At 41.3% G+C, this 11,898-nt stretch overlaps 1 protein-coding gene across 1 annotated transcript in view; it reads right to left on the reverse strand.

Annotated features, from left to right (window-relative positions):
- Nucleotides 1-10,799, reverse strand: part of SPMIP2 (sperm microtubule inner protein 2) — a 35,258-nt gene extending 24,459 nt beyond the window's left edge. Inside the window, exons 1-2 of the mRNA XM_065634887.1 lie at nt 10,664-10,799; nt 2,385-2,617 (exon numbers count right to left, since the gene is read on the reverse strand). Coding sequence (XP_065490959.1) covers nt 2,385-2,617; nt 10,664-10,799 — 369 coding nt within the window. The remainder of the gene's footprint in view (nt 1-2,384; nt 2,618-10,663) is intronic.
- Nucleotides 10,800-11,898: the final 1,099 nt, after the last annotated feature.

Raw genomic sequence — 11,898 nt, forward strand, 5'->3', positions numbered from 1 at the left:
AGTTAAGAAAAGCGATATCACGAACCTAATGTATAGGTATAACAGATGTCTACCCATGCATGGGTGTTATGGATATGTGTAATATCTATGCATACCTGGTTTGGGTTTTCACAAGTTCAGACTCACACCAGATTTGTTTCAGCAGGGAACGGTTTTTGAGTAATGGCAGGAGATGTTAGCCGATGCAACAGTTCTTGCCAGGACTGTATGTCTGTTCACACTTTGCAGAGAAACGATCAATGAAGGTTCAGAGTTTGATTTAGAAAGATGATGTACAGCGGGAACGCATAAAGGGTGTCCTCGGGGTTCAAATGGGGCTGAGTGTCTGGATGCTGCTGTCTTCTATCTCCCTGCACCACACTAAGTTACAAAGAATCAGTCCCTAGAAACTAAGGACTTAGTGTCATACCAGGTAACACTTCCTTTCAGATAGATCTGATACAGTTAGGCTTCTTAATTTCAATGGTTAGTTAACTCAGACAAGTAGCTTCATCCACTTAATACACTTCTACCTCCAGCTACTTTCATGCCATGCTACTGAATATATTCCTTTGTTTGTGAGCTGTGAGTAGGGGAAAACAAAGTGAGTGCTCCTTCTCTTCCTCTTCTCTGCGTTCAGGTGGGAGGATCGACCAGGAAAGTCTACCCCTCTGTCTTGCTTTTCTTCCCCCTGGGGAGTGGGGGGCAATCTGTTGCATATTTGGGAAGAGAAAACCAGATCCCCATGAGGACCAAAAAGGCAGCTGTTCAGAGCTGATAAGCCAGTGGCTGGTCTTTTCTACTCCAAGCCAGCTACAGATTCAAGGTAGCCCTATGACTTTTCTTCAAAGGTCCTCAAGAAGCACAAACGACCACTTAAAACTCAAAAGTCGGGTTTGCATGAGCATATATTAAGTGAAGGCCAATTATGTAGCTGCAGGAAACTCACACTGAAAACAGACTCTGAAAGGTTTGTGTGCACACCTAACACTGCTTGCTCGGTCCATGTGGCACAGGTCCTGTCTGCAAGGTTCACTCCTGCTCCAATAACCTTTCACCAGCTTCCTGCATTACAGCAAGTGTTACACGTTGTCCTTTGGCTCCCCTAAGTTACTTTTCTTTCCTTCTCTTCAGGAGCCTATGCATCTGCTATTCCCAGCAGTTTTCTAATCCCAATTATGCCACAGCTCTCCAGTTCCCAAGATTTCTCATTTCTATTTGCTTTTTCTAGCTGTCTCATTCTGTCCTTGGGAAGCTTCCTCCCTGCCAAGCAAGCTCATTTGCTCCCAGGAGGGACCAATTTCCCTTCCCCTCCCTCTGTCTACTTAATGAGTTACATCTATTTTCAACATAGTGTATAACAGACAAAAACCACTAATAACTTACATACTTTCTCTATTTTTGGTATTTTAAGAAGCGTATACTTGGAGGGATATGCAGTATTCAATGTAGACACACCACAGCCCAATCTAAGAGCACTTTAATTATTGAAAAGGCTTGTTTTAGGGAAAAAAAAGTAGTATTTTTTTCAAACAGCCCTAAAAAAATCAAAACCTTAGCCTGTTTTGGGCTTCTAAAACTACTATGCAATAAACATAGCAATGTTATATATACCCATATAATCACATGTGAATTTGCACTTGTACGTATAAGAAAAATGTGATGTATATTTACATATTATAAATATAAATTGTTTCAGGAATCAAGCTATAGGACTTTTTATTATAACCTAATGCAAATAGAAATTCAGCTGTAACTAGATGTGTAAGTAAGAGGTTCAGAATGAGGACCTAGAACAAGTGGAAAGAGGAGTAAATTCAGGTGTCTGAAGTTTGTTATCTGCTCCTGCACCCCACGCCCTGCCTGAGGCTGAGTAATGTGCAGGTTTGCAGAGTTACCTGGGCTCTTTCAGCATCTGTGAGCACATAAACCCTGCAAGATTCTGATCACACAGAGGTTGCAAACCTGGTTCTTTGGTTTGGGAATTGGCCAGGCGGGATCACTTGATGGCTCATGTCGCGTTAGACCTCGCTCCCTCAAACCGCTCCTCCCGCATCTCTATCTATTCCAGTCATGTGGAAAAATCCAGCCCAGAGCCACTCAACCCTTAAAAGCAGCTGTTGTGTTATGTTAAGTAGGATGCTTTAGTCAGGTTATTTTTCAGGCAGCTTCATCCACCTGGGAGCCTGGCTGTAGGCAAACTATTACAAAAATATTTCTTGGAGCTTCTGTAAGCCTGGGCTGATGTTTTGCTTAGCACAGTTTTTAATTTAACATCTCGTTCCTTACTTAGTTCATGATTAATCTTTGCCTTAATGATAATTCAGAATGAAACTGCAAAGCAGAGCGCCACTTTCTTCTGCCTTCTGCAGCTCAGGTAATTTAATACACAAAGTTTTCCTCACCTTAATATGTGCTTCGCTCTGGAGGTGTCTCCTGGTGAAACGGCTGAACTCCCTCACACCCCACCCAATGTCACCAGCGTAGGAAGATCTGCGAGGTGACATGTGTGACGGACAGGACGCTGGGCGCCACAAGTAGTTAACGTCACTGGTCCCCTCTATTGGTGGAGATGTCGCTCCTATGTAGTGAGTATGTTCAGGCTTCCTTGTTCTGTGATCACGTATACCATCTGGGCCTTACAGACAGAAAAGAAAGATCAATTCTTTATTTAAATTATTTTTGCTACTAACCCGTTTCAGTACTCTTTATTTTCTTTTACCTATGACGCAACAATTTTATATAGCTATTCCACTTTGCAAGAACACTGTACTTGTTATGCCTTTTGTTGGAGTGTGTCTCCTGGAGCGGAGGTGGCATACAGGTTTTTTTCACTGAAAAATTCCTTTTTGCTGCTCTGAAAACCTGGCTATTGAAAAAGTGGCATGAAATGAAACAAAATTCACCACCTCCTTCTGGTTAAAAGCAACATTTTGTTATTTTTTATTAGGTGACTACCTGTTAAAAGGGGGCTTTCCATTTTTTATATAAACATGTTTGAGAAATGAATATTTATTAGCAGAAGATATGAATGTAAAGTGGCTTTGGTTTACTAAATTGGGTCAATATAGGTATTCTAATCCAGAATTAAAGTGCCTTTAAGTCATTTTAATTGATTTCAATGTTAAGTTAAAATGTCATTGGATGCAAAGTCACTTTGAATAACAAAGCCCAGTGATTTTAAGAGACTCTTCGGGTCATTCAGAGATGTGTCTACATGGAATTTTAGTGCAGAATTAAGAAAGCATCTGAATGTATGGAATGAGATGCTGCTCCAGCTGATCAGGTGCAAATCCAGAAGGCACAGTACAAGAATTGGGAAGTGAAGCCGTACTCCCCATTGCTGGTCCACTGAGCCTTCAGGTGGGACATCTGGCTGGGAAGCATGACAGCTCCTACCCAGTCTGAGTACCTGAGTTTTCCTTGGTTGAAACTCAAGATGGGACAGGATGGAGACTAAAGTGCAGAGCTGACCTCAGAGGTTCACCCGTAGCCCCACCACCACTGCTTCACTCTCCATAAAACGGAGGCAATGGTGCTCTTTTCAAGGAGCACTGTGAACTTCAAAAGCTGCTGTTATAGGCTGTACGGGCTAAATGCAAATAAGAAAATCAAGTCTTTAGAAAACTGCTTTAGCAACACAGATAGCTAGAAACTTAACCTGAGGGCTCTTGATTGCAGGCTGTGTCTCTCACCTGTGCAGGCAGGGCAAAGGGTGTTATGGGAACTCATACATCACCCAAGTCCCTGTAACATCCATTTACAGCCTGAGATTAGTATTGATATTTTTACTGCCAAAACTGAGGGCGGTTAGAGCTTGACAGCATTCGAAGGCAGATTCTGCCTTAACGTTTATTACAAAGCAGTTGGATAACAGCTTAAAAAAAATACCCCAGATTTAGTATGACTAATTTGTTAAGATCACAATTGCCTGAGAGGGACAGTCTTGTTACCGTTTCCATTATCACCTCTACAACTGGGACTTTTTAACAATTCAGCCATTGCATATCATTTAGCCAGAAAAACCCCACACAGGTTTCCAGTTAAGGAGGGAATATCTGTCTTCCATGTTTGTGAAAAAAAATGTCAAGCTGCAGAAATATTTCATTGTTATAGCGCAAGACAGGTCTTTGGGCATCAACCAGAGCTCCTTTTGCACCAGGCTCAGCCTGGGATCTTTGTCACACAGAGAGATTTTAAAGCACAGTGTGGTTTCAGGCCTCTGGAAAAGCCACAAGCCATGTTTTTTGTTAAAAGAGCAAACTATTAGAAGCATGCTGACAAAGTCTCCTACTGGAGCAGCAGCTGATGATGCCAGACGACTTCATTGTTAGTATAGATTTAAGTCAATTCCCTGCTGGTCTACTGATATTTATGCTATTGCTTTAGCTAGTAGAGCTGTATTGATCCAGGCTGAGGATGAAAAAAAGATCATCCTCCAAACTATCATGGTTATCAGAAAAGTAAAACAAAGGTGTAAAACAGGAGAGTGAGTTTTCACATGGAGAAGCTGTTGAAAATGGATGAAGCAAAACAGGAACAGAAAGGAACTCATTTTGTGAAACACTTGGGGAGTAATTCCAAAATAGTTTCTATAATTATGTGTTAATCCAGCTGAAATTTCAAGTGTAGATAATACTTGACTCCTGTTGCAAGGCAAGGGATTCATTTCCAAGCTATATGTTTTCTCAGGATCCATATTAACAGAAAATAGATCACTATGTACAGAGACAGCTGAAACAAAGATCAGTTCAGTTCACACTCAGGTTAGCCTCTCAGTAAAGGTTGCTGAATTTGCTTTGACTGTATTGCATTAACAGAGAAGAGGACCTTTTTAAACTGGATTCAGTTCTGTTCAGCATAGGGCTAAATTTTAAGTGTGGGTAGTCCGTGCAATGCTTCCTTTAACATCATATCTGTACTTCCAGCATCCTGGAACAAGCAGCTGATCTCTGAGGAGCAGGTACTAACTGAGCCTGCTTCTCTGATGCACAGTGTGGTTCCAAGGCCTCTGCATGATAGGGTCCTGCTAATTTACTACATTTTTTACTGTTAATTTAAGCCGATGGGGAAATTTTCCTAAGATTGTTTCACTGATCCACTTTACAGCAGAGCCCCAAAACAGTCGCATCAGCACAAGTGCAGAGGCAGTGGACTGTGTCATAGGTGCAAAAATAAAAAGCAGGAACCTATTAAATCAACTTTGCTGCCAGAAAAAATACAGCTTGGAACTATGTCCTGATTTTTCCATCAGGTTTATTATTTTCCAACTTCATAGTCTTGACTCTCATGTAATTGTACATTCCCCTTTCCAGAGAAGAATCTTCACTAATTACGTGTGTTATTGTTCTGTCTGGGCTTCAGAAGAAACAATGTATTTAAATAATGGGTAGAAATTGAATTGTAATTTAATAGAAAACCAAGCAGTGCTTCCCACAGTGTGATTAATACTCTGTAAGGAATGCCTTCTTTTTTGTCATACAGAGAGCAAAGTTTAGACTTTCATTCTTCCTTGTAGCATAACAGAAAGGGTAAACAAAGAAAATCAATCGTAAATGTTCCATTAATAAGGGTGAAGATGGAATATATCTGTCACTGGGAAAATCCCTGGCTTGATTCCTGAGGGACCGATTCTCAACAGTTTTGGCTTAGCAAGGGCGTTTGAGCAGGCTATTCTTGGTCAGATAAAGAGAGGTGCTGCTGGCAGCACACACTCTGTGGAGAGTTAAAATGTCTCTGCAGTGTGCTCCCTGGCTTGGTCCAGATGCACTGATTCTCTAGGCACATTGAAAGACACATTTATTTGATCAAGGTTCTGCAGAAAGCTGTGGGTGTATTCCCAGAATGATGAAAAGGGGAAGAGAGGATGGCAAGAGTGTCAATTATTCAAATAACACTGAGAATGGTTTTTCTTTCGTTTCGCTGTTATTGGTGAGATATTAATTGTAAGCTAGGCTATTTAATTTTATTTATACCAATGTAAATAAATACTCATATAAATCCTAGCAGTCTTACTTCCCAGCAAGCACATATGCTAGTAGGGTATATTTAAAAGCACAGAGAACCAAGTCATTGCTAAATACGGAACCATTGCTTGAATTTACAACACCCTTTAGGGAATGTGTTCTCCCACTCCCTGAACAACAACAGAAATAGTTCATCCTAGCGGCCAAACAGTAGCTTCCCGATTACAATAATCTGACCAGCTGAAGCTGGTGGTTAGGATTACTACTCATAGTAGATACAGTTGAGCATATCTTGTGTATGATTTCAGAGGCTTGGGGTCAAAATTGGCCTTGTCACCCTATGATGTACAACTTTAACCTGACCTAAACTATATAAACGTACAGGAAATACCGTGTGTATTGCCTGGTATTGCTCTGATTAACTTTTTTCAAATTAATTCCATGTGTGGATTTTTTTTTTTCTGGAGTTGCTGGTTCAAGTTTAACTGGAACATCCCAATTGCTTTCCAGCATTAAATGGCCACAGCTGGTTTTATCTAGGAGTAGCTATTTCACGATGTTTTAATGAAAAGCATAAGCAGGCCCAAGATGTGTGTTTACAACAGAACCTGTTAATTTCCATGCAAGCTGACGGTACTCTGTGATTTGCAGGGGGAGTGAGTGGCCCAGAAAACAGAGCCTCAGGGCCAGTGATTCTGAATCAGTGATAAGCAGGTTTGCTATTCTGTCTTAAAACTGATAAGTCAAGCCAGACTGAGTGCTAAATACTAATTTGTGAATGAGAAATGGCAAAATAATGAATAGTTTAAGCTAACTTCAAATGCATATATGTCTTTCTGACTTATTTTACTTCCACTATTTTCTTCAAAAGATGGAGACAGAGTTTCAGCATCATAAACTGCTTTCCATATTTCATCCATTAAATAGATCTCATTTTGAAAAGTGTCAAATGGCAGTCAGCAAACAGAGGTAACTACTTGTGATGGACAACACAGGAATCAACAGTGCCTGCACCTCACTGATGCTTTTGCCTTTTTTTCTGCCTGTCTTTAGAGAAAAAGATATTTAAACCTCCTGAGTATACCCATGCCAATGGAAATAACGATGTTCACCTGCTTGGTATAGGAATTCACCCTCTGAGAACTACTCTGAGATCACCATCTAATATGAGCCACCAGCGCGGGGTGGGATGCCACAGGCCATTGCTTTGCAGCAGCTCCAGCTCCCTTGACCTGCCTACCCAGGGCTGCCCATGGCACTGAAACAGCTGCTTGTCAACCACCTGGTAAAATGGTTTGGTTTTTTTTTTCCTGGTTATTTTTAACACAGATCAGTTCACTGATCTCATTTTCCATCTGGCCTTGGGGGGCAGCTTGGGGAGAAACAGTTGTGCCAAAACAAACAGTGTAAGATGGGAACAAGTGGCTGAAGGTCAGAGCTGCTGAAGCCAGTGTCATCCCGAGGACGGCACGTGGAGCGGTGCTCCCACCCCGGTGCATACATGGATGTAAATGCCTTTGGGTTCCCAGGGGGCCTGAGTGAAAACTGGGAGCTACAGCAATCAGCAGATGAAATCACAAATAGCCCATCAGTTGCGCTGCTTACGTAGAGTATGGAAGTTCAGACTCTTGTACAGTCGTCTCTTGTCTTTAGTACTTTCCTTCTTTATACATATGTTATGGAGGCAAAGACAATGGAGCCCGTAGACACAAGCAGTATCATTTTAATTCCCCAGTTTGATATCTTCAAAAGGTAAAATGTATCACCTATGCTATACTTCAAGTAGTATTTAACTCTGCTTTTATTTGCTTAGCTTTTTCTTCTAAATTTGATTAAGAGCCAGGGACTGGAAGACAGCAGAAGAAATAAAAGCAAGCTATACCCTCCTGTCACCTGCTAACAGTCATTCAAGTGGTTAATCAGGATCCTCTATGAGAATAGCTGAAATGATATAGTGAAGAAGTCCTGCTTGGTCAGGTTTAATATAGAGTTTATCATCTTTACTTCCTTGAGAAGATGGTTTCCAAGGCTATATGAGAAGGTCAAACCCCTTTTGACCTCAGGGTTGCCAGTTGGATCAGGAGCTCAATAGAAATTCTGGGACACAGCTGTGGAGGTATGTGAGTATGTTATTTTTTAAAAAATTGAATCAAGACGAGAGAGTAATATATTTTGCTCAAATCAGAACCAAGAAACTTACAGATACTGTTAGGTAAATAAATCCCATTTTACTTTTAAGGAATTATTTAAGGGGTTTTGTTGTTGTTGTTTTATTTGTTTATTTTTAATAATCTTCTAATATTTAAACCACTGTAAATGAAACTAATCATAGGCCTATCTGGAATATTAGGAACTTGAAACATAGATGCTTATCTTAAGAGTCCTACAATGCGTATGAATAATATGCTAATTATGAACCAATCTGCCAATTCGTAAATCTGCAATAACACACTTTCTCCATTACATGCAACAGAACTCTATAAATAATCAGATGAAATTTACTTTTCCCTTTACAAGCTATCAGTGTCACTAATAGTAAGCTGTGCATTCTCAATTAGTGATTATGTTGCTGTGATTAAGTTACTTCTGGTGCTTTAAAAATAACCTTCCCTATTCCCCTTAACTCAGAATTGCCTGGCAGAAATCATTCATAGGAGCAGTGCCTGTGTCACACAATACTGTTGCAACGTTATTGGATTAAGAACAGCCAGCAAGAAGAGGCCAAAGCACTTTCCAAGATTAGTTTCTCAGGAAAAGTGCTTTCCCGAGAAAACCTATGCTCCTAGGAGAGTGTAATCCACCATCTACTGAGAGTAATAGCAATCTTACCATGATATTAGATAAAAAGGAGGGTAGAAAACCCTCTTAGGACAGCAAGTAGCACAGTGGTTGGATTGAAATAGGTTTGTCCAACTTGATGTTTTTGTGAAATTTGCTCTATTTTTTAATGGTATTAACAATGCAGCAGAAGAGTCGAACAGGTAAACTGACAGGCTGGTTTTGCAACTGGGTGAGGTTTATACAACTTAGTGTAATTTTGACACTATATGCTCCTTCTGATAAGGAGTGAGGATGGTACCATGTTGGCTCACAGGGAGCTGGGAACTCAGCATGACCTCAACGTGCTCCGTCACCAAATATATTGGTGCTGCACCTGTGGCTTGAATATTGTATGCTATTCTAGTTCCTCATTCTTACCGATCTCATGAAATGGTCTGTCAAAATGAGTAAAGGTACTAAAAGTGGTTGATGTGAATGGACTGATCTACCTGTGTCATTCTGTTAATCTTAAGATTTGAAAATTAGCAGCAATCTGGAATTAAAGACAATGTATTTCACTCGATATTTTCAGGAAGTCTAAATAAATTTCATGTCCCCTCTCTCAGATATGGCTGAAGAGGCTGTAGTGGAGAGCTGTTAAATAATGACCTTTCTGAAAAAAGGTGAATAAGGAGCAACTGCAATGTTTCATAAGCCAAAACCTAGAATTAAATTGCTAGGAATATATTTAAAGCATCAAAGGAAATTCTTTCTCATGAAGTTCATCGCTAAATTGAGTCACCTTTTGCCGCAAAGAAGTTACAATGCAAAAACTGTGAATGAGATTTAAGATCAATTCTGGCAAGAATATTCGATTTTATTAATTCTTAATCTGACCCCAAACTGCAGTTTTTATGTTGCTGTGACTTGCATCCAAAGAGCAGGAACTACTGCTGTGTATAACTTGAAGAGCATATACTCATATATCCAGTACTACTGGAACACATATACTGTATTGTAACACAATTTGTACTATCCAGGTACTGTTTCAAATACCTTGGCATTTAAGGAAAAAACAGAGTACCAAAGTGCCATTTGTACAATTACTGTTTAATTATTACAAGATATAAGTGCTCTGAAATGTATCTGTCTCTAAATCCGTACTATTCGAAAACCATTATCAGTGTGAATTTTTATACAGGCCATGACTATAATCTAAAAGCAGGCTTCAAGACAAATTCAGATTCATTTCATAAAGGTACGTATTTTTTAGTCCATCAATTTTATTCTTCAGTCTGCTCTTTTATACTGGTGCATTTGAAATTCAAGTGAAGCTGTAGTAGAAAAACATCTCTGTAACCGCTGTTAACTAGAAACACTGAGAAATCCTTGCTGGCTCTCAGCAGGAGGTTTTGATTTTGCCCCTTGAACCAGAACCTTGTTCTCCCCTTGAATACTACCAGGGCTTTTTCTTCAATGCGCAGGTGCGGGGCACACTTTTTAAGTAATTAATGAGAACCACTGAGCAGGGCACAAAAGCTTCCAAATTGAAAAAGTATCCAGTTCTTGTTACTGTCTCTGGGTGTGCATGCGTGTGCCTAGCACACAACAAATAATTCCTTGTGGTTGAAAAATACCCCGATACTTGATGTGAAAAATGTAAACAACAAAAGTAGGCTTTTTTTTTTTTTTTTTCTGTTTAGGCATCCAGCTATCAAATGAAACAAAAACTGTGGCACCATTTGATGTATATTTTCGGCCATTACTTTATCTATGCTGCTTCTGCTGTAATCACCAATCTGTCATGTTAAACAAGGGTTCACTGGACAAACACCAGCCGTTCAGATACGCAGTGACATTGCCCTTCCCCTCTCCCCGTAGGACCTGCAGTTCAGCTCTAGGCTGGAGCAGCATCCCAGCCGTGCAAGGGGATCCCATACCCCAGGGCCACCACCTACCTGAGAACACCATCCTCGCCTCCACCAGTGCCTCCTGCGCCGAGGCTCTGAGGGGCAAGGAGGGCATGCTTTGGGCTCCCCTTGCCCGGGAAGGCTCCAGTCCCTGCTTCACCCGGGCTCCTCTGCTCGCCACCATGGTGGCCGTGGGCTCTCCCTCCCCGTGCAGGCCCTGCTCATTGACTCATTGTGACATATCGTCCCCTGGGTTCTGCGAGTGTTCCTGGTGCTGGCCTGGTGCTGGGCCACATCTGTTTACATGGAAAAAGGTGGCTCCTGGTCAGCAGTTGTGGCTTTTCAGGATCCTCCACTCCATGAAAATGATCTAACTGGGGGCATGCAGGTCTTTTCCTAGAGTTACTGGTTCACACAGTAGTTTTCTTCTTTTTTTTTTTTTTTTTTTTTTTTTGTGCTGACAAAAGATACAGAATAAGACGGCCCCAGACAAAAGTCTGACTGGCGTGCCTGTCGGAGCTGCCTTGATTTCTGCCGATCCTCCAGCTGCTGGTTCCATCTGTTGTCTCCTGTTTTTTCTTTCACTTGCAAACACCTTAGGGCACGAGCCATTTCTACATGTGGGAATCCAAAGGGACCCGTATGGCGCAGTGCAAATCCTCAGCGCTTCAGCAATACATACAACATTAAAAATGCTCAGCAAGAGATTTCCAGTATATTTCCAACCACATCTGAAATAAGACTTCAGATTAATGAATAATCTAGGATGGCACGGTGTTCATTAATACTCTAGTTAAACATGTGGCAGCTCTGTTTTGTGTACTGAGTTTTTTTTTTTATTGTTGCTTTAATCGTTTTCTTTTTCCCAACCGTCCCTAAAGGGCAGTATCTGAATGTTTGATTGGCGATGCTTGTCTGTGCATGCTTGCTGGCAAATGCTGATCTTCTGAGTAAGAACTGAGCTGGTGGACACTGGCTCTGAATCACCAAGGATTACTTGTTCAACAACATTTTGCTCCTGGCTCCTCCTCTTGACCCTCCAGCTGCTCCTCCCAGTGTGACTGTTCTTGGTCTCTCATCCTCTTCCCAGTCTGGTCTCTCCCATTTCACACTCCTCCTCCCTTTCCCAATAGCCTATTCCCCAAGCCCTTCAGTCGGATTGTTTTGTGCTCTGTCACGCCAAGGTGGGAGTGCACCCAGTCTCTGCTGGGCATCTCCAGGGTCTGGGTGCAACCTCCTGCTGTCGTCTGCAACAGTCATCTGCAATGGTGTGCCACACTACC

Source organism: Caloenas nicobarica, chromosome 4, assembly GCF_036013445.1.
Source record: "Caloenas nicobarica isolate bCalNic1 chromosome 4, bCalNic1.hap1, whole genome shotgun sequence".
Lineage (NCBI taxonomy): Eukaryota > Metazoa > Chordata > Aves > Columbiformes > Columbidae > Caloenas > Caloenas nicobarica.